This window comes from Lampetra fluviatilis, chromosome 66 (genome assembly GCF_964198595.1).
Source record: "Lampetra fluviatilis chromosome 66, kcLamFluv1.1, whole genome shotgun sequence".
Taxonomy (NCBI): Eukaryota; Metazoa; Chordata; class Hyperoartia; order Petromyzontiformes; family Petromyzontidae; genus Lampetra; species Lampetra fluviatilis.
The window spans coordinates 6,461,948-6,484,832 of NC_136340.1; the positions used below are offsets into that span (position 1 = coordinate 6,461,948).

At 50.1% G+C, this 22,885-nt stretch overlaps 2 protein-coding genes across 2 annotated transcripts; both read right to left on the reverse strand.

Annotated features, from left to right (window-relative positions):
* Nucleotides 1-1,827: 1,827 nt before the first annotated feature.
* On the reverse strand, nt 1,828-2,856 carry LOC144952154 (olfactory receptor 2M3-like). Its single transcript, XM_078882557.1, has one exon. It carries the CDS (start codon nt 2,854-2,856, stop codon nt 1,828-1,830), a length of 1,029 nt encoding a protein of 342 aa, XP_078738683.1.
* Nucleotides 2,857-10,168: 7,312 nt separating this feature from the next.
* LOC144952155 (olfactory receptor 52D1-like) lies at nt 10,169-11,236 on the reverse strand. Its single transcript, XM_078882559.1, has one exon. It carries the CDS (start codon nt 11,234-11,236, stop codon nt 10,169-10,171), a length of 1,068 nt encoding a protein of 355 aa, XP_078738685.1.
* Nucleotides 11,237-22,885: the final 11,649 nt, after the last annotated feature.

Genomic DNA, 22,885 nt, shown 5'->3' on the forward strand with positions numbered 1-22,885 from the left:
CGATGAAAATATAATGCCGCTAGACTGATTTGGAGTGAGAATTCTGCTTTCAAACCAGAGCCTGTCTTAAGCACACTGCCCAGGTATGGAAAACTCTCCATTCTCTCCACAACCAATGGGAAGCTGAGGGGGTGGAGTGTTTTATGGCACCCAATACCCAGGCAGGTGCTTAGTTTTAGAGGGGCTGATGATAATACCCGACCTCTTCGTGGCATGCTCTAGGTTTAGCAGCAGTGCCTCCAACTCTTCCGCTGAGTGAGCAGCAATCGCCAGATCATCGGCATACGTAACATGGTTGACCGCACCCGGCATCGATCAGACTCCTATTGTATCTGTACTAGATGGAGATTCCTCCAGTACAGGGATGGAGGCTTCTCTAACTACGTGGTCAAGCTTTTTTAAATAATGTGGGAGCCAGAGGACATCCATGTCGAACCCCAAGGTGAACAGGGAATGGCTCCAATTCCTGGCCACGCATCTTTACCCGGGCCTGCCCACAATCATGAAGGTCCTTAAATATTGTTAGCAGAGAGTCAGGAACTCCGACAGGATGGAAAAAAAAATCTAGAGCCCAGGCCTTTGTATGGTATCATAATCCTTGGCCAGGTCAATAAAGCAGAGATGTAGGTCCTTTTGGAATTCCCTACACATCTGCTATAGCAAACTGACAGAAAATATGGCGTCTGTGCAGGACCGCCCTGGGGTGAAACCATTGGGTCTCCGCAAGCCTCTCCTCAGCGTGTCTGGCTAAGCAATGTTGAATAATCCTTGCCAGAACATTTCCCGGCACACTGAAAAGAGAGATTTCCCTGTAGTTGTTTACAGTCTGTGCAGTCTCCCTTCTTAAACACTGTTATTATGATGTCATATAGTACAGTCTGCACACAAACGCCACCTTCCCTTATTACATGTCCTTGTTGTAACTGCTCTCTCGCTTGTTCAGCAGTTCCACTGCTGGATTATATTTGTTTCTGTCTGAGGACGACCGCTTGTGTTGTGATCGAAACGTCGCGATTTATTTTATACCTACGTGACTTTACTGAAAGAACCAAAGAATGCCATAGAAGGCATCTGACACATCGGCCTTGCCTGCATTCCTCCTTCTGTAGGGACATAAGCAACCACCACCATCCCTCACCTCCTGTTGATAGGATGGCGAGCTCACAGTTGCCTGGGGCTTACAACTTCCCAAACACGACCGCCATGCTCCCATGCTCCCTTCATGTTTTTGTTCAGAAGAAGAACCACTATCTGTTGTTTGGCAGTCTCCTGCCCGAGTAGTGGACTGTACACCCCTCATGGTGACTGGACCCACAGCCAATCCACCGTACCTCCTGAATGCTGCAGAGATCCAGGTGGTACCGGTCCAGTTACCAACAGAGGAGTGGTAGCTCTTCTGCGCAGTGAGCGTTTGAACATTCAACATGGCCACTTGCAGTGATTTGTTTGACATTTCTAGAGCAACCCCGAGGGTAGAAGATAAGTCTCCTGACTCAGCCAAATGGGGTATGGCCAGGTAACGTCATAGACGCCTGTCCCCCCGCGGTCTCCGGGACAGGCTTAGTTAGATTTTTTACACGTGTTTTTGTGGAATTTGAATTGAAGGTGGAGGTGTTACCAGCCCATCGCACCCGTCCAGAGATACCATTGGCCGCTGTGGTGGCTACAAGCGCCATGAGGGGAAAAGCCAATTGGAATTGGCCATTCCTCATATGGCATTGCTCACATCAACCACAGCGTTATTGTCCAGCACCACCGAGGAGGTCGAGTGTTATTTTTGCATCTGTGTGGACGTGGTACGGCGCATCCTGCAGGGAGTTGAGAGAGCTACCCGATTCTCGTGTCTTCCTGCAAAGGGGAGATAGGCTTCCCAGGCCAAACCCGGCTCCGCAAGAACCTGACAAGGCTCTCCTTCACCTCGGCCGTCCGCAGGCCGTAGACAATGGGGTTGAGCACCGGCGGCAGGACGAACTGCAGGCTCTGGAGCGACACGCTCAGCTCCGGCGATGCCGCGGACGAGGGGGTGCCGCCCCCCGCGCCGCTGGCGAACGTCGCGAGGATGGCACTGAAGTAAACGGCCGCCACCAGGAGGTGGGTGCCGCATGTGCGCAGGGCCTTGTTCCGGCCACGGCGGAGGGACGGCTTGCGGCACTCGTGCAGGACGAGCGTGTAGAAAGCCGCGATGGCGCACAGAGGCAGCGCTATGCCCACAACCGACATGGCGAAGGTGTACGCCTGCCCGAGGGCGACGTGGTTGCAGGACAGCACTCTCAGGGCCAGGAAGTCGCACGTGGATGTCAGCAACGAGCGCGGCTTGCACAGGTCGAAATTAACCGCGATGGCGACGTAGCCGAGGCCCTGGGCAGCGGCGAGCGCGACGGCGAAGGCCAGGGCCTTGAGGGCGATGGCGTTGGAGGCCGCGCTGCGGTAGGCGAGCGGTCGGCACACCGCCAGGTAGCGGTCGGCAGCCATGGCCGCCAGGATGTAGCCATGCACGCGGAAGGACACGTGGTAGGTGAACATCTTGGCAATGCACCAGGGCACCGAGATGTAGGGGGAGTCGCCGACGAGGTCGTACATCGTGCGCGGTAGCGCGTTGGTGTTCTCCACCAGGTCGGTGAGGGCCAGCGCAGCGACGAGCAGGTGCATGGGCTTGTGCAGACGACGGTCGCGGGCGATGGCGAGGCACAGCAGCGAATTGGCCGCCAGAGTGAGGGCATAGACGAGGAGGAGGAAGGCGAACACGAAGCGCCTGACGGTGGGCGGCTCGCGGAACACCGTTTCGATGCGGATGAGGTCCGTCGCAGCGGCGACGAGGAGGGGTGCAGAGACGTTCGGCCTGGGGCCGTCCTCCATTTTGTAATTTGCTGCAAGCAGGAAAATTGCGGCCACTGCTGCCGCCGTCCCCTCCCACGTGACTCCTCTCCCCTTTGCTTTTCCCAAAAATTCGAGGGTGGGACTGTGGGAGGGGGGAGGGGAGGGATCAAGCTTGAACGAGTGCTTAGTTCGCACGTTCCGCTGGATACCGCTGTGAAAAGAATCAGATGCATTTCACGTGATATTTTCGCCAGTATTAAAGTATTAATGATAGAATGTAGGTCCCGCGATATAGCTGTTCACCCTGAGCTACAAAATGCTCTGATACGTGCATTGTCTTCATACTGTTCACCTTTTGGCGCTCTCTGATCTGACACTGGTGAAACTAGGCCATGAAGAAGGCTGTCTCTGGTGTAAGGCCACTCTGAGTCAAAGACAATGCCCATGTATTATCAGAGCATATTTGTTTACATGTTCACTACAAGTACGTGTGCTTAATGCAGACTTAATTCCTTACAAAATGTATCTATTTGGTTTTTGAACATCTTAACACCTCCCGTGTCATTGCCAGAAAGGATAAAAGCTGTTATTAATTTTCAAGCACATGTGGTTTTCCGTGATGTCAATTCGTTGTCAGAAAACATCATCGCCAGAGGTCAGAATCAGAATATTTGGAGGAATCCCATGAGCTACAAAGCTATTTTTCACAAATGTTCAGTATGGGCACGGGGTAAGAATATTACAACAAACACAATTGTCTTTTCCGAGACCAAGGTGCTCTGCAAACCTCCTGTCTACCATCAAAGGTTTGTACACGAAGCCATCCAAATATGCAAACAGACATAATTTCAACCGTGATGATGGGTACAAACTTAGTCATCATTGGAAAGATGTTATTAACCATTTACACATATTTGGACCATCTTATTTGACAGACACTATTCTTCAGTTACCGTATAGTTTCTTCTTCTTTTTTCACACACTGGTTTTCCTGCTTTAAGTTTTACCACACATATTTGACAAATCTAGAATTAATCCCAGCAACGTAGCAAAAGTGCTGTTTCATCTACATAACAAAGGCTCAGTCCTATTCACAGCAGCCGCACCTTTACAATAGCCGCACCTTAACAACTCTTGGAACCTCCCATTTCAACCAGTCTACACAACAAAGGCTCATTCCTAGCAGCGTGCTTCAACTGCACCGAACCTCACAATGGCTCCTCCCACCCTCAACCAGTATATATACGAGGACTGTTTTCTTGGAATTTATCTTACTTAATGCAGCAGTCGTGCTGTGACGGTTCCACCTGAAGACGGAAGCTTGTGTTGCCTCCGAAACGTCGTGATTTTAATTTTAATTTTATTTTTATTGACTTTTATTAATTTTAACTTTAATTTTAACTTTTTTTACCTACGTGACTTTACCGAAAAAACAATACAAAAACATGATAGGAGTTCAATAACGGTAATAACCGGTATATACATATGCAACACCAACCCATCCCCCATCCTATCGGGCAAAGCCCATTGAGGTATCACCCTAAAGCGACTTGGCCACTTCAAATGATAGCCGCTCAACAAAGTGGCCCATAATTTGGACATTTACAGCCGTAAAATAATCAAAATAGTCTAAACGCACGGTTATAATTGCGGAGAAAAAAATCCACGCTACCACAGGTAGGACATGCAAACTGTGTGAGTGTGGATCTGTGTGTGTGTGGAACTGTGAGTGACTGTGTGGCTCTGTGTGTGTGTGGATCTGTGAGTGACTGTGTGAGTATGAGTGTGTGTGGCTCTGTGTGTGTGTGGATCTGTATGTATCTGGATCTGAGTGACTGTATGAGTGTGTGAGTGTGGATCTGTGAGTGTGACACTTTGTGCACGTGTGTGTGTGTGTGCGGGTAGCAGTAGTGTAGCGGTTATCGTTACGCTGCCCTACAAACCTGGCCACCCAAGTTCGATTCCCGCTCACGGCCAACACCAGTGACGATTATCTGAATCTTTCGTGGGCCTTCCCTAGGTCGACTCGGACTCAAATGAGTAACTGGTGCAGTGTGTAAACATCGCCTCTGAGGAGACAAAGGCGGCGTGGTGTTGGCCACCCACCCGCTGGTGTGCCGTTCCGGCCTTTATAGATGCTACTGGATATCAGCAAATGACGTCACTCTCACTCTGTAGAACAGGGGGAGATCATAGAAACTCCACTCACTCTGTAGGACAGGGGGAGATCATACAAACTCCACTCACTCTGTAGGACAGGGGGATATCATACAAACTCCACTCACTCTCACTCTGTAGAACAGGGGGAGATCATATAAACTCAACTCATTCACTCTGTAGAACAGGGGGAGATCATACAAACTCCACTCACTCTGTAGGACAGGGGGAGATCATACAAACTCCACTCACTCTCACTCTGTAGGACAGGGGGAGATCATACAAACTCCACTCACTCTGTAGGACAGGGGGAGATCATACAAACTCCACTCACTCTCACTCTGTAGGACAGGGGGAGATCATACAAACTCCACTCACTCTGTAGGACAGGGGGAGATCATACAAACTCCACTCACTCTGTAGGACAGGTGGAGATCATACAAACTCCACTCACTCTCACTCTGTAGAACAGGGGGAGATCATATAAACTCAACTCATTCACTCTGTAGAACAGGGGGAGATCATACAAACTCCACTCACTATCACTCTGTAGAACAGGGGGAGATCATACACACCCCACTCATTCACTCTGTAGAACAGGAGGAGATCATATACACTCCACTCAATCTCACTCTGTAGGACAGGGGGAGATCACACAAACGCCACTCACTCTCGCTCTGTAGAACATAGGGAGATCATACAATCTCCACTCACTCTCACTCTTTAGAACAGGGGGAGATCATACAAACTCCACTCACTCTCACTCTGTAGAACAGGGGGAGATCATACAAACTCCACTCACTCTATAGAACAGGGGGAGATCATACAAATACCACTCACTCTCACACTGTAGTACAGGGGGAGATCATACAAACTACACTGACTCATTCTGTAGAACAGGAGGAGATCATACTAACTCCACTCACTCTCGCTCAGTAGAACATGGGGAGATCATACAAACTCCACTCACTCACTCTGTAGAACAGGGGGAGCTCATACAAACTCCACTCACTCTCACCCTATAGAACAGGGGGAGATCATACAAACTCCACTCATTCACTCTGTAGAACAGGAGGAGATCATACAAACTAGACTGACTCTGTATGATCTCCCCCTGTTCTACAGAGTGAGTGAGTGGAGTTTGTATGATCTCCCCCTGTTCTACAAACTCCACTCACTATCACTCTGTAGAACAGGGGGTGATCATACAAACTCCACTCACTCACTCTATAGAACAGGGGGAGATCATACAAACTACACTCACTCTCACCCTATAGAACAGGGGGAGATCATACAAACTCCACTCATTCACTCTGTAGAACAGGAGGAGATCATACAAACTACACTCACTATGTATGATCTCCCCCTGTTCTACAGAGTGAGTGAGTGGAGTTTGTATGATCTCCCCCTGTTCTACAAACTCCAATCACTCTCACTCTGTAGAACAGCGGGAGATCATACAAACTCCACTCAATCACTCTGTATGATCTCCCCCTGTTCTACAGAGTGAGTGAGTGGAGTTTGTATGATCTTCCCCTGTTCTACAAACTCCACTCACTCTCACTCTGTAGAACAGGGGGAGATCACACAAACGCCACTCACTCTCGCTCTGTAGAACATGGGGAGATCATACAAACTCCACACACTCTGTAGAACAGGGGGAGATCATACAAACTCCACTGACTCTCCCTCTGTAGTACAGGTGGAGATCATACTAACTCCACTCACTCTCGCTCAGTAGAACATGGGGAGATCATACAAACTCCACTCACTTTCACTATGTAGAACATGGGGAGATCATATAAACTCCACTCACTCTCACTCTGTAGAACATGGAGAGATCATACAAACTCCACTCACTTTTACTCTGTAGAACACGGGGAGATCATATAAACTCCACTCACTCTCACTCTGTAGAAGATGGGGAGATCATACGAACTCCACTAACTCTCGCTCTGTAGTACAGGGGGAGATCATACAAACTCTACTCACTCTCACTCTGTAGAACAGGGGGAGATCATACAAACTCCACTCATTCACTCTGTAGAACAGGGGGAGATCATACAAACTCCACTCACTCTCACTCTGTAGAACAGGGGAAGATCATACAAACTCCACTCACTCTTTAGAACTCGTGTGGTGCAGCTGCCTCCAGATTGGGTGGTAGTCGTGGCTATATCACGTCGCAGAATCCATAACACCCGACACTCAAACCTCATCCAGCACACTGCCCCGAAGCCTAAGATCTTTCATGGTAAATCTATCAATTATTCTGACGCTGATCATCATCATGATCATGATGATGATGCTCCCTTTGATGGTGATGATGGTGGTGATAATGATAATGTTGATCATGATGCTGCTGGTAATGATGATGATGGTGATTTTGATGATGATGATGATGATGATGATGATAATCATCATCATCATTCTGCAGGTAAAGATTATAATGATGATGATCAAGATGCTACCTGTAATAGTGATCATGGTGATGATGGTGATGATGGTGATGATGATGATGATGTTGATACTGATGGTTATCATCACGCTGGTGATGATGGTGATTCGGATCATGATCACGATGCTGCCAGACATGATGATGATGATGATGGTCGTGGCGATGGCGATGTTCTCTAGAACTCACCCGTTTGTCGCCCCTCAATTGCAAGAATCTCAGCTCAGCAAAATAACAAAGCAACGTCGGAGTTTCTATCACGTCAATTAAAACAACAATCCTACCGATGATGACAAATAATGATGCTGATGATGATGGACGACGATCTCGTCACTTGTTGTTGAAATCCTTCTTCTCAACAGGCGACTCGGAGCGTGCCGTCTTTTATGTGTGGTGGGGTCCCCGCCTCTCCCTCCCCCCACCAATCCACTCCCCCCACCAATCCACTTCCCCACCTCCCCCCACCACCACCAACCCCCCCCCCCCCCACCCGCAAAAATCTACCCCCCCACAATCCACTCCCCCACCTCTCGCCACCAACCCCCCCACCCCCATTTCCCCCCTCCCACGAATCCACGCCCCCCACCACCACCAACCCCCCCCCCCACCCCCCAAAAATCCACTCCCCCACCTCCCCCCACCACCAACCCCCCCACCTCCCCCCACCACCAACCCCCCACCTCCCATCTCCCCCATCTCCCCCACCTCCCCCCCATCCCCCCATCCCTCCTGTCCCGGCACACCATCTCAAGGGAAGACCTCAGGGTCGGTGGTTGCGTGAGGGTTTTCGTCGTCGTTGTTGTTGTTGTGGAGTGTGGTGGTGGTGGTGGTGGTTGTTGTTGCGGCAGCGGCGTTGACACGTTTCAGCCGAGGGGAACGCCTCGTTGTGCAAGGAGCAAATTAGCAATTAGTGGGGAGGGTGGTGGGGGCTCCAGGGGGAGACGGTGGGTGAACAGGGATGCAAGAGGGTGGCACGTGTCTCCTGCTCTGTCCGAAATGGCCGGTGCTCAGGAATAGCCAGGGAACGACCGAGACAATGGAGAGAGGGGAGAGCGAGATACGTGAACCAGTGACGCTTTGTGGCTGCACTTATGTCAGATTTTCTTTCAGTTTGTGTTTTTATTTGCTTTCGTATGCATTTTGGTGAGACTGGCCACTGCACTCACCCAGCCAGCCACTCACTCACTCAGCCAGCCACTCACTCAGCCAGCCACTCACTCTCTCAGCGACTCACTCACTCTCTCAACCAGTCACTCACTCACTCAGCCAGCCACTCACTCTCTCAGCGACTCACTCACTCTCTCAACCAACCACTCGCTCAATCAGAAAGTCATTCACTCAGCCATTCACTCACGCAGCCACTCATTCAGCCACTCACTCACGCAGCCACTCACTCAGCGGCTCAATCAGCCACTTACTCAATGCAGTGTGTGAGAGTGTAGTGGTAGTGCAATGTGTCAAGAGCCTATCCTGGTTAAGAACCACTACACATACGTATACACATAGCACGGTTGGCTACGTACGGTGCGAAAGAAGTTCAACGCACGTAAGCACATCTTTATTTAATTAATGTAATGCTTCAAAATGGCTGACAACAGGAGAGGTGAGTGGTGTGGTGATGACGTCACAAGGCAACGTAGCGGAACGGCCATTTTCTACATTTGCTCCAAACAAAGGAGGAATTACGAAGAATCAAGGTAAGAGCTTTCTAACCCAGTGGTTCTTAGCCTTCACTTGCAGCCTTGCACCCATTCGCTTCTCAATAGTAACGCAAAAAAGTATCATCTTAATAAATACGGACTTTGATGAAACAAAAGTAAATGTTTTACTTAAAACTTTCGTGACTGCAGGAATTGATATTCTATGGTTCTTTCGGTTAAGTCACGTAGATATAAAAAATATATAACAATAAAATAATGAAAATAAAGTGAACAAAAAATAATAATACAAATAATAAAACATTAAAACAAAAATTATTCAATTTATTTCATTTTTATTTGTATTATTTTATTGTTATTATTTTATTTTTTTCTTTCTACGTGATTTTACCGAAAGAACCATTACGTGCCCCATGCTTATTTTGTGTTGTCGATTTACTTTCTAAACAAATCTGGCAATGTCTCGCATCGACCCCCATCCCAGGTTAAGAACCACTCCACTATAAACTACACTATACACTACTTTATGCTACACTATGCACTCCACTATACACTCTACTATACACTCCACTGTACACTGTTATGCACTACGCTTAACACTACTATACACTACACTATACACTAGTATACACTCCACACTACTATACACTACACTATACACTATTGTACACTACACTATACACTACACTATAGATTACACTATACACGACTATACACTACACTACTATACACACTATGCCATATACTACACGAGACAATACTATACACTACACGACCCCAGGTTAATAACCACTGTTCTAAACACTATTATTATATTCATCCTTTCTCTGGAATTCACCGACTCTCAAATAACTCATAAGCGGATTTCCAGTGGTTGCTCTACACAGGCCACACTGAAGGTCAGTGGCCAGCTCGGACGAACCCTCTCAACCTTTGGTGTGATTCACATCGAGCCTACGACAGGAAGCGATGTTTCATTTTATCTTTTTACGTTGATGGGACCGGCGTAAGTCTTTACAACAACAATTAAAACAACAACCGACCACCGCCACCATCATCACCCCCACCCCCCCCTTTGCCCCTAATTGCTGGGCCATATTTTACTTGGCAACAACCTCGCCAGCCCTTGCCTGACCTCGGCGGTCCTGAGTCCGTAGATGACAGGGTTCAGCGCGGGCGGCAGGATGAACTGCATGGTCTGGAGGGCGGTCACCCCCTCGCCGGACATGGGCGTGCCCAGCCTGATGCCCGTGGCGAACGTGAAGAAGATCGAGGTGAAGTAGACCAGCACGAGGAGCAGGTGCGTGACGCACGTACTCAGCGCCTTCCGTCGACCCCCGCGGAGTCGCGGCCCCCGACACTCACGCAGGATGAGCGCGTAAGAGACCGCGACGGCCCCCAGCGGCAGCGCGGTGCCCAGGAGGATGTTGGCGTAGACGACTGGCGCCTCGTAGCTCGCCTCGCCGCACATGAGCCGGCGCACGGCCGAGAAGTCGCACGTGGACGATGGCACGACGCGCGCCCGGCAGAAGCGGAGGCGCCCGACCACGGCGATGTAGCCGGCGCTCTGGAGCGCCGCTGCCGAGACGCCGGCGGCCGCGGCGACCGACGCGGTTCTCGAGGCCGCCGCGACCGCGGCGAGAGCCCGGTAGCGCAGCGGGTGGCACACGGCGAGGTAGCGGTCGACGGCCATGGCGACGAGCACGTAGGCGTGGGCGCGCACGAGCGTGTGGTAGACGAACATGCGTGCGAGGCATTCGCCCGCGGCGATGGAGGTGTGGCTGGCGAGGTCGACGAGGAGGCGCGGCAGGGCGACGGTGCTCTCGGCGATGCCGACAAACGACAGGAGGCACACGAGGGCGTACGGGGGCTGGTGGAGGCGGGGGTCGAGGAGTACGACGAAGCAGAGCAGCGAGTTGCCCGCCAAGGCGAGGGCGTAGGCGAGGAGGACGAGGGCGAAGGCGCACGCCATGAGGGCACGCGGCTCGCGGAAGGCGATGTCGACGTAGATGAGGTCGTGCAGTGACGTGGGGGCGAAGGTCGCGGAGGTGGTGGAGATGGTGGAGTTGTGGTCCATGATGATCGCAGGGGGCGGGGAGCGTAGGATCTGGGCAATGGGGCGGTGAAGGTCGATTATGTTGGTGGGCATTCCTTTCCAATGAGCACCGCTGGCTAGGTAGAGTGCGATAGAAGTTCAACATACATAGCACGGTTGGCTATGTATGGTGCGAAAGAAGTTTAACACGTACAAACACGGCACGGTTGGCTATGTATGGTAGAATTTGGGTTGAGTTTGAAACGGCGGATTACGAAGTTTTGAAGGCAGTTAATTAATACAACAACGAAACATATATCATTGGTACCTCATTTGGCAGTAAAAAATATGATAATAGGTTTTTTTTACCCTTTTATCTGGCAACAAAACTGACACCTTTTTTTTTACGAGGAATCATGTTTGCATAGACATGCAGGTATTGTGGTATATGCAAACATGACTCCACGTAAAAAAAGGTGTCAGATTTGTTGCCAGATAAAATGGTGAAACAACAATTATCATCGATGCATATAGGTTTGGTAATGTGCCTAACGCTTGGTGATCTGGGTAGGCTGCGTGGAGTTTTTTTTTTGTGATCGCGAGATTTTAAATGGTGTTGCCGTTGTTTTTCACGAAAGGCTTACGATTCAAATTGTAACTAACCATTAGTTGATGTTGCTTCGTCGATCATGCGGAGGATCCTACCCACGCGAAAGTGCCCGATTCAACGACATTCATCCCAGTGAGAAATGTTGGGGAGACGATCGGCAATTTACACCAAAAAATGTGATATAGAGATATATAGAGACTTTAATATATCCAATACAATCCTTACATTTCAGTTTCTTTCATCACATTTTATGTTCAAGAACCTCTCGTGTACAGGGCAATTCCAATGGTGGTAAATAATAGAGAAAAGTGATACCGACGACATGATAGTAACACATGGAAAAGAGTATAATAAAATCATGTTAAGTAGCCTTATTATTGGGGTTTGTGCCCCTATGTAGGAAATTATTTCACCAGAATATTCCGTACATCCTGCAGAATGTATGACAGAAACATCCCTCTAAGATTAGAGGAAGGCAGTTTTAGACTGTGGGAGCAGCACAGGACAATGAGGGAAATCCCCCCCCTCCTTCCTCGCCACCACACTCCACTGAGCAGAGAACGTGGAGGGGAGTAGAGTGAGATGAGAGGAGAGAGGTAGGAGAGTGCGTGGAGGGGAGTGGAGTGAGATGGCAGGGGAGAGGTAGGAGAGTGCGTGGAGGGGAGTAGAGTGAGATGAGAGGGGGGAGGTAGGAGAGTGCGTGCAGGGGAGTAGAGTGAGATGAGAGGGGAGAGGTAGGAGAGTGCGTGGAGGGGAGTGGAGTGAGATGAGAGGGGGGAGGTAGGAGAGTGCGTGGAGGGGAGTAGAGTGAGATGAGAGGGGAGAGGTAGGAGAGTGCGTGGAGGGGAGTGGAGTGAGATGAGAGGGGGGAGGTAGGAGAGTGCGTGCAGGGGAGTAGAGTGAGATGAGAGGGGAGAGGTAGGAGAGTGCGTGGAGGGGAGTAGAGTGATTTGAGAAACGAGAGGTAGAGGAGTGCGTGGAGGGGAGTAGAGTGAGATGAGAGGGGGGAGGTAGGAGAGTGCGTGCAGGGGAGTAGAGTGAGATGAGAGGGGGGAGGTAGGAGAGTGCGTGCAGGGGAGTAGAGTGAGATGAGAGGGGGGAGGTAGGAGAGTGCGTGGAGGGGAGTAGAATGATATGAGAGGGGAGAGGCAGGAGATTTCGCGGAGGGGAATAGATTGAGATGAAAGAGGAGAGGCAGGAGAGTACATGGAGGGGAGTAGAGTGAGATGAGAGGGGAGAGGTAGGAGAGTGCGTGGATGGGAGTAGAGTGAGATGAGAGGGGAGAGGCTGGAGAGTGTGTGGAGGGGAGTAGAGTGAGATGAGAGAAGAGAGGCAGGGGAGTGTGTGGAGGGGAGTAGAGTGAGATGAGAGGGGAGAGGCAGGAGAGTGTGTGGAGGGGAGTAGAGTGAGATGAGAGGGGAGAGGCAGGAGAGTGTGTGGAGGGGAGTAGAGTGAGATGAGAGAAGAGAGGCAGGGGAGTGTGTGGAGGGGAGTAGAGTGAGATGAGAGGGGAGAGGCAGGGGAGTGTGTGGAGGGGAGTAGAGTGAGATGAGACAGGAGAGGCAGGAGAGTGCGTGGAGGGGAGTAGAGTGAGATGAGAGGGGAGAGGTAGGAGAGTGTGTGGAGGGGAGTAGAGTGAGATGAGAGGGGAGAGGCAGGGGAGTGTGTGGAGGGGAGTAGAGTGAGATGAGAGGGGAGAGGCAGGAGAGTGCGTGGAGGGGAGTAGAGTGAGATGAGAGGGGAGAGGCAGGGGAGTGTGTGGAGGGGAGTAGAGTGAGATGAGAGGGGAGAGGCAGGGGAGTGTGTGGAGGGGAGTAGAGTGAGATGAGAGGGGAGAGGCAGGAGAGTGCGTGGAGGGGAGTAGAGTGAGATGAGAGATAGGAGAGTGTGTGGAGGGGAGTAGAGTGAGATGAGAGGGGAGAAGTAGGAGAGTGCGTGGAGGGGAGTAGAGTGAGATGAGAGGGGAGAGATAGGAGAGTGTGCAGAGGGGAGTAGAGTGAGATGAGAAGGGAGGGGCAGGAGAGTGGGTGGATGTGAGTAGAGTGAGATGAGAGGGGAGAGGTAGGAGAGTGCGTGGAGGGGAGTAGAGTGAGATGAGAAGGGAGAGGCAGGAGAGTAGGTGGATGTGAGTAGAGTGAGATGAGAGCGGAGAGGTAGGAGAGTGGGTGAAGGGCAGTAGAGTGAGATAAAAGGGGAGAGGCAGGATAGTGTGCGGAGGGGAGTAGAGTGAGATGAGAGGGGGGAGGTAGGAGAGTGTGTGGAGGGGAGTAGAGTGAGATGAGAGGGGGGAGGTAGGAGAGTGCGTGGAGGGGAGTATAGTGAGATGAGAGGGGAGAGGTAGGAGAGTTCGTGGATGGGAGTGGAGTGAGATGAGAAGGGGGAGGTAGGAGAGTGCGTGGAGGGGAGCAGAGTGAGATGAGAGGGGAGAGGTAGGAGAGCGTGTAGAGTGGAGTGTAGTGAGATGAGAGGGGAGAGGTAGGAGAGTGCGTGGATGGGAGTGGAGTGAGATGAAAGGGGGGAGGTAGCAGAGTGCGTGGAGGGGAGTATAGTGAGATGAGAGGGGAGAGGTAGGAGAGTTCGTGGATGGGAGTGGAGTGAGATGAGAAGGGGGAGGTAGGAGAGTGCGTGGAGGGGAGCAGAGTGAGATGAGAGGGGAGAGGTAGGAGAGCGTGTAGAGGGGAGTGGAGTGAGATGAGAGGGGAGAGGTAGGAGAGTGCGTGGAGGGGAATAGATTGAGATGTGAGGGGAGAGGATGGAGAGTGCGTGGAGGGGAGTGGAGTGAGATTAGAGGGGAGAGGCAGGAGAGTGTGCGGAGGGGAGTAGAGTGAGATGAGAAGGGAGGGGCAGGAGAGTGGGTGGATGTGAGTAGAGTGAGATGAGAGGGGAGAGGTAGGAGAGTGCGTGGAGGGGAGTAGAGTGAGATGAGAAGGGAGAGGCAGGAGAGTAGGTGGATGTGAGTAGAGTGAGATGAGAGCGGAGAGGTAGGAGAGTGGGTGAAGGGCAGTAGAGTGAGATATAAGGCGAGAGGCAGGAGAGTGTGCGGAGGGGAGTAGAGTGAGATGAGAGAAGAGAGGTAGGAGAGTGCGTGGAGGAGAGCTGAGTGAGATGAGAGGTCGGAGTGTGTGTGGAGTGGAGTGAGATGAGAGGGGAGAGGTAGGAGAGTGCGTGGAGGGGAGTAGAGTGAGATAAGAGGGAAGAGGTAGGAGAGTGCGAAGAGGGGTGTAGAGTGAGATGAGAGGGGAGAGGCAGGAGAGTGCGATGAGGGGTGTAGAGTGAGATGAGAGGGGGGAGGTAGGAGAGTTCGTGGAGGGGAGTGGAGTGAGATGAGAGGGGAGAGGTAGGATAGTGCGTGGAGGGGTGTAGAATGAGATATGAGGGGAGTAAAGTGAGATGAGAGGGGAGAGGTAGGAGAGGTAGGAGAGTGCGTGGAGAGGAGCGGAGTGAGATGAGAGGGGAGAGGCAGGAAAGTGCAAGATGAGTCTATAGGTAGTTTTAGTCTATATGCAGTTTAAGTCTCTCTCTATGAGCCGTGTCCTTTCTTCACATTTTGCAGATGTAGATGCCACTGGTTCTTCACGTTCTGCAAATGTAGATGCCACTGATTCTTCATGTTCTGCAGATGTAGATGCCACTGGTTCTTCACATTCTGCAGATGTAGATACCACTGGTGCTTCATGTTCTGCAGATGTAGATGCCACTGGTTCGTCACATTATGCAGATGTAGACGCCACTGGTGTCTTCACGTTCTGTAGATGTAGTTGCCACTGGTTCTGCACATTCTGCAGATGTAGATGCCACTGGTTCTTCACGTTCTGCAGATGTAGATGCCACTGGTGCTTCATGTTCTGCAGATGTAGATGCCACTGGTTCTCCACGTTCTGTAAATGTGGATGCCATTGGTTCTTCACATTCTGCAGATGTAGATGCCACTGATTATTCACGTTCTGCAGATGTAGATGACACTGGTTCTACACGTTCCGTACAGGCAAACTGGATGTACGGACCGGGTTTTTCGTTTATCTGAATGTCCGTCAAGTCGAATATTCGTAAGCAGAAATGAGTCCCTGTCACGATTTTACGAGCAGCCTTATTCGTTGACAACTCGAGTTTGTATACTTTGCTAAGAGTGTGACTCCGAAGTCGAACAGAAAGCACCTGCCCATCCCTCCCTGTGCCCGGTCACTGATGATACCGGCACGCCGACGAGCGCGTCAAGACTTGCCCCGCCACAGGAACGTGGAGTTTCCAACACGCTCAGCTCTGGTTGTGGGTCGCAAGACGGAACGTTGCCGCCTCCTCGACTTGCGACAAATATAACCCAATGATGCTTTCTCCTCTTGTTTGTTTCAAGAAATCCACTCTTGTCCTTGCCATAGGAATGGGGAATTTCCGTCGCTCTGTTCGCGTAATGAAAGGAAACGTTGTAGCGGTGCACAGTGCGTGAACGTGCACACCGCTCGGCCAATATTTTGGAGAGTTTTTGAAAACGTTGGACTTACGTTTGCTGAACGTTGGCTCGACGTCGGTTCAACGTTGGTGCGATGTTGGGGCGACGTTGGTTCAACGTTTGTGCGACGTTCGTCCAATGTTGGCGCAAGGTCGGACGAACGTTGCTTTGATGTCCGTCCAACGTTGTACCGACGTTGGGGCTACGTTGACCCAACGTTAGTCCAACGTTGTACCAACAACGTTGACACAACGTTAGTCCAACGTTGTACCAACAACGTTGACACAACGTTAGTCCAACGTTGTACCAACAACGTTGACACAACGTTAGTCCAACGTTGTACCAACAACGTTGACACAACGTTAGTCCAACGTTGTACCAACAACGTTGACCCAACGTTAGTCCAACGTTGTACCAACAACGTTGACACAACGTTAGTCCAACGTTGTACCAACAACGTTGACACAACGTTAGTCCAACGTTGTACCAACAACGTTGACACAACGTTAGTCCAACGTTGTACCAACAACGTTGACACAACGTTAGTCCAACGTTGTACCAACAACGTTGACACAACGTTAGTCCAACGTTGTACCAACAACGTTGACAGAACGTTAGTCCAACATGATAGCAACGTTGGGGGGCAATATTGGGGAAATACTGGTGCAACGTTGGTGCGACGTTAGTCTAACATAGCATGGCGAGCAGTATATGTGTAGAACTTACCTTTACAAGAGCTCACCGCACGTGTATGTGAAAGACAATCGAGTTGTATGACGTTAAGCGAATGAACGTGTTCCAGATTCTTCACTCACCTCACTCAGACCGCGGGGAACATGACGTCTGTGGCGCTTTTATCTGCTGTGGGTCCAGCCCCCCCCCCCTCCACACCCCCCTCAACCCCCCCTCCACCCCCCCCCCTTCCACCACCCCCCCCTCCACCACCCCCCCCCTCCACCCCCCCCCTTCCACTACCCCCCCAGGCCCAACACAACAACCCCATCTCCATAGACCCCCCATCCTCCCCCCACAACAGACACGACCCCCTCCTCCCCCCACTCCATCTCCTTAGCCCCCCTCCCTCCGTCCATTCTCCCCCCCCCACCACCACAGTCCCATCCCCCAACTCCGTAGCCCCCACCCACCCCCTCCTCCCCCCACCCCCATCTCCATCGCCCCCACCCACACACCCACCCCCTCCCCCCCCCACCCCCATCTCCATCGCCCCCACCCACACACCCACCCCCTCCTCCCTTCCCCACCCCCATCTCCATAGCCCCCACCCACCCATCCACCCCATCCTCCTCCCCCCACCCCCATCTCCATCGCCCCCACCAACCCACCCACCCCCTTCCTCCCACCCCCTCCACCAAACCCCCGTAGCCCCAACTCCCTCCGGGCTGGCCGTCTCCGTACCGGCCGGCTCGGTGGGGGGGCGGGGGGGGTGGGGGGGGTGGGGGTGGGACCCCGAGCGCCGCCTCTGGAGAGCGACGAGGAGTGAGGAGGTGGAGGAGGGAGGGAGGGTCGCGTGCGTTTGGAGGTCCAGCCGAGGGGGTGGGAGGGGAGGGAGGGTGGGAGGGAGGGAGGGAGTTAGAGAGGGGAGGGAGGGAGGAAGAGAGGGGAGGGAGGGAGGGTGGGGAGGGATGGGAGGGAGGCAGGGAAGGGAGGGAGGGTGGGGAGGGATGGGAGGGAGGCAGGGAGGGGAGGGAGGGGAGGGAGGGAGGACGAGAGGGGAGGGAGGGAGGACGAGAGGGGAGGGAGGGGGGAAGGGGAGGGAGGGATGGAGGGGAGGGAGGGATTGAGGGAGGGAGGAAGGGATGTGTGGACTCGCTAATTAAGGTCACCTGACGTCGCGTGGAAGGAGGGGAGGCGTTAATTGGCGGCTTGAAGTGATGCTGATGTGTGTGGGGGGGGGGAGGTAATCCTGCGGAGAGATTCTGAGTTGTTTTTGTGATTTCGCGTGCTGTGTGACGAGAGGGGAGGGGGGCCTGCGTTGCCTTCCCCCACCCCCACCCCTCTACCCCCTGGGGAACAATGCACGAGCAAAGTGTCGTGATCATCATGATCATCATCAGCAGCAGCACCATCATCAGCAGCATCATTATCATCATCAGCAGCAGCATCATCATCATCAGCAGCAGCACCATCATCAGCAGCATCATTATCATCATCAGCAGCAGTATCATCATCATCAGCAGCAGCATCAACATCATCATCATCAGCAGCAACACCATCATCAGCATTATTATCATCAGCAGCAGCAGCCGTATCAGCAACATCAGCAGCAGCATCAGCAGCATCAGAATCAGCAGCACCAGCAGCAGCAGCATCATCATCAGCATCATCATCAGGATCAGTATCATCAGCAGCAACCTCAGCAGCAGCAATGAGTTGTGTTGGCCAGCACCACGCCCGGCCGCCTTTGTCTCCCCGATGAGCGCTGATGATTTGGCACCGAACTCGATATAGGGAAAGCGCCCAGAGCCAGTTGAGATGTTTCAGACATTTTAATTCGTCTTCTTGGTTCTTTCGGTAAAGTCACGTAGAAGGAAAATAATAAAATAATAAAAATAAAACAGAATAAAATATTATTTTTAATTTCGATTTAAAGCTTTCGTGACTGCAGGGATTCATCTTCTTGGTTCTTTCGGTAAAGTCACGTAGAAGGGAAATAATAAAATAATAAAAATAAAACATAATAAAATACAATTCTCCCGACGTTTCGGCCACAACGCAAGCAGCCGTCCTCAGGTGAAGAACAGGTCTGTCGGAAAGAGGACGGCTGCTTGCGTTGTGGCCGAAACGTCGTGAGAATTGTATTTTATTATGTTTTATTTTTATTATTTTATTATTTCCCTTCTACGTGACTTTACCGAAAGAACCAAGAAGATGAATCCCTGCAGTCACGAAAGCTTTAAATCGGGGAAAAAATATTTAATATTATATAATTGTATTATTTTATTATATTATAATATTATTTTATTTTATTATGTTATTATATTATTTTATTATGTTTTATTTTTATTATTTTATTATTTCCCTTCTACGTGACTTTACCGAAAGAACCAAGAAGATGAATCCCTGCAGTCACGGAAGCTTTACATCGAAATGTAATAATAGTATATTATTATATTATATGAAATTTTTATATTTTATCATATTATGTTATTATATTATTTTATTATGTTTTGTTTTGTTTATGTTATTATTTCCATTCTACGTGACTTTACCGAAAGAACCAAGAAGATGAATCCCTGCAGTCACGAAAGCTTTAAATCGAAATTTTAATTCGTGTTACAGATTTTCACGTTGTTAGATTTGGCTCCGGTGTGTGTCATTGCTCGTTGGCCAACATAAGTTTCTCTCTTAAGGGGCCGTCCATAAATGACGTCACGCACCTAGGGGGGGGGGGTGGGTCAGACATTTGTGACGATGTGTGACGAGGGGGGGGGGGGGTTGAGAAATGTGACGTCACGTTAAAATGCGCAACTTTAAATAAATATAGACAACACGTTCTACTTAATTAAATAGACTTTTAATAAATGTTTTCTCCTACATCATCAGAGTGCAGCGCCACATTAAATACGCACTACAATGACAATAGTTTAAAGCGATTTGAAGCATGTTTTATTTTTTTGTGACGTAATATTTGAGGGGGGTCTGACTTTTTGTGACGCCGTGTGACGAAGGGGGGGGGGTCAAAAATCATCCAAAATCGCGTGACGTCATTTATGGACGGCCCCTAAGGCAGACGACCTGGGATTATACACAACAACAATGACAACATCAGCAGCAGCAGCAACAACAACAACCGACATTGGCCACGAAGTGGCGGTGACGTCACCACGGGTCGCCTGTGCCAGGCTAGGTGCACTTTAAGGCCACGTGAAGTTGTCTAAGGCTCGCTACTGGCAGGAGTTCACGGGACAGACCCAGGTTCGCTACTCGCATAACGGCACTTGCCCTAGCAGTCTGTTGAGGCTATATGGGGGATCTTTGTCTTCGTATTCATGTGTCGAATTTTTTTCGCACCGTACGTTGCCAACCGTGTTAATCTGAGGTGCATAGACATCTCGTCTGTCACTGAACCTCTTCTTTCTTTGAATGTTCAAGTTCAAGTTCATTGATTAGGTACAGCCCTGTGAGCCATTCGGCTCTTGAATCGGGTGCAACCGCAACAAACCAAAAAACAAAAACACGAACAAAAAACATCTTAAAGTGAATATGTGACTGAGTGCAAACTGAAAATCCAGGAAAAAACGGAAAAAATTCCAGAAAATTGCACCGTACACCAACGCTGCGTGCAAAAATCCCAGTGGGATGCAAGTCAAACAACAACAACAACCACAAGACATGCATGTATGTCGAATTTCTTTCGCACCGTACGTAGCCGACCGCGCTAATCGAAGGCGTGTAGATGTCTCGTCTGTTATTGAACCTCTTCGTGGTGGCAGGGGACACGCACCATCATCCGACCTATCACACCGCGTCAACCACCAAAGCATCATCCGCTCAAACTGACGCCCGAATCAACAGCCATCAATCACAAAGCCTCCCCTCTCTCGTGACACCATGTTGGATCGTAGCCTTGACCATCCTCGTTCCTCATCATCACCGAGACCTGGTCCAGTTCCGACGATCCCTCCCGCGGTTAGAGCTGCAAGGTTCTTCACGTAAAACTGACCATCGCGGTGGAGGCCTGGCAGTGATCTATGCCACACACCTCACTATTACACCGCTTTCGTTACCGCACGTCCCTTCTGCCTTTGAGATGCAGTCCGCGTCACTTGCCCCCCGGTCCTCCACCTCCATCCTCATCCCCATTTCACCGCCCCTCTCGACACGCAGCATCGTGAACTTCCTTGTCGACCTCTCGGAACCTCCGTCCTCCCTTCCCATTGCATCTCGTGGGTTCGTGCTTACGGGCGATTTCAACCACCCCGGCACAAACCATCCTTATCTTCTTGGTTCTTTCGATCAAGTCACGTAGAAGGAAAATAATAAAATAATAAAAATTAAACATAATAAAAAAAATCATTCTCACGACGTTACGGCCAAAACGCAAGCAGCCGTCCTCAGGTGAAGAACAGGTCTGTCGAGAAGACAGCGTCTGAATGGATTTTCAGTTTTTTCCATTCATTCAGACTCTGCTTGCGTTGTGGCCGAAACGTCGTGAGAATTATTTTATTATGTTTTATTTTTATTATTTTATTATTTTCCTTCTACGTGACTTTATCGAAAGAACCAAGAAGATGAATCCCTGCAGTCACGAAAGCTTTAAATCGAAATTAAACCATCCTTAATTCGCACCACTTGGAAGTTGCCAACCGGGTGCCCTGACCATGTATCTTCCGCTGGCACGGCTCACCCTCATCGCCGAGCCGGATTCTGATCATTGCATCGCTACCTCCAGGTAATTTCCAGTTTGCTGTTCGGACCATAGCCTCGTCATCGCCTCCATGACGTCCACCCGGCCACTCGTGCCCAAGACCACCCAAGATCACCCAAGATCAGCCAATGTTAAAGTCTCCCATAGACTCCGATGTTAAAGTCTCCCATAGACTCCAATGTTAAAGTCTCCCATAGACTCCAATGTTAAAGTCTCCCATAGACTCCAATGTTAAAGTCTCCCATAGACTCCAATGTTAAAGTCTCCCATAGACTCCAATGTTAAAGTCTCCCATAGACTCCAACGTTAAAGTCTCCCATATACTCCGATGTTAAAGTCTCCCATAGACTCCAATGTTAAAGTCTCCCATAGACTCCGATGTTAAAGTCTCCCATAGACTCCAATGTTAAAGTCTCCCATAGACTCCAATGTTAAAGTCTCCCATAGACTCCGATGTTAAAGTCTCCCATAGACTCCAATGTTAAAGTCTCCCATAGACTCCGATGTTAAAGTCTCCCATAGACTCCAATGTTAAAGTCTCCCATAGACTCCAATGTTAAAGTCTCCCATAGACTCCAATGTTAAAGTCTCCCATAGACTCCAATGTTAAAGTCTCCCATAGACTCCAATGTTAAAGTCTCCCATAGACTCCAATGTTAAAGTCTCCCATAGACTCCAATGTTAAAGTCTCCCATAGACTCCAACGATAAAGTCTCCCATAGACTCCAATGTTAAAGTCTCCCATAGACTCCAATGAAAAAAGTCTCCCATAGACTCCAATGTTAAAGTCTCCCATAGACTCCGATGTTAAAGTCTCCCATAGACTCCAATGTTAAAGTCTCCCATAGACTCCGATGTTAAAGTCTCCCATAGACTCCGATGTTAAAGTCTCCCATAGACTCCAATGTTAAAGTCTCCCAAAGACTCCAATGTTAAAGTCTCCCATAGACTCCAATGTTAAAGTCTCCCATAGACTCCGATGTTAAAGTCTCCCATAGACTCCAACGTTAAAGTCTCCCATAGACTCCAATGTTAAAGTCTCCCATAGACTCCAATGTTAAAGTCTCCCATAGACTCCAACGTTAAAGTCTCCCATAGACTCCGATGTTAAAGTATCCCATAAACTCCGATGTTAAAGTCTCCCATATACTCCAATGTTAAAGTCTCCCATATACTCCAATGTTGAAGCATACCTGTCAAAAATAAAATAAGATAAAACAATACGCAACGTTTCGATTGCAACACAATCAATCTTCATCATGTGGGAACAACCATAGAAAGAAAAAAAAAATTATTGCTGTGGTTGTTCCCACCTGA

Bases quoted from the DNA above. Each gene is read 5' to 3' on its own strand.
- LOC144952154 (XM_078882557.1), bottom strand. From the start codon at position 2,856: ATGGAGGACGGCCCCAGGCCGAACGTCTCTGCACCCCTCCTCGTCGCC.
- LOC144952155 (XM_078882559.1), bottom strand. From the start codon at position 11,236: ATGCCCACCAACATAATCGACCTTCACCGCCCCATTGCCCAGATCCTA.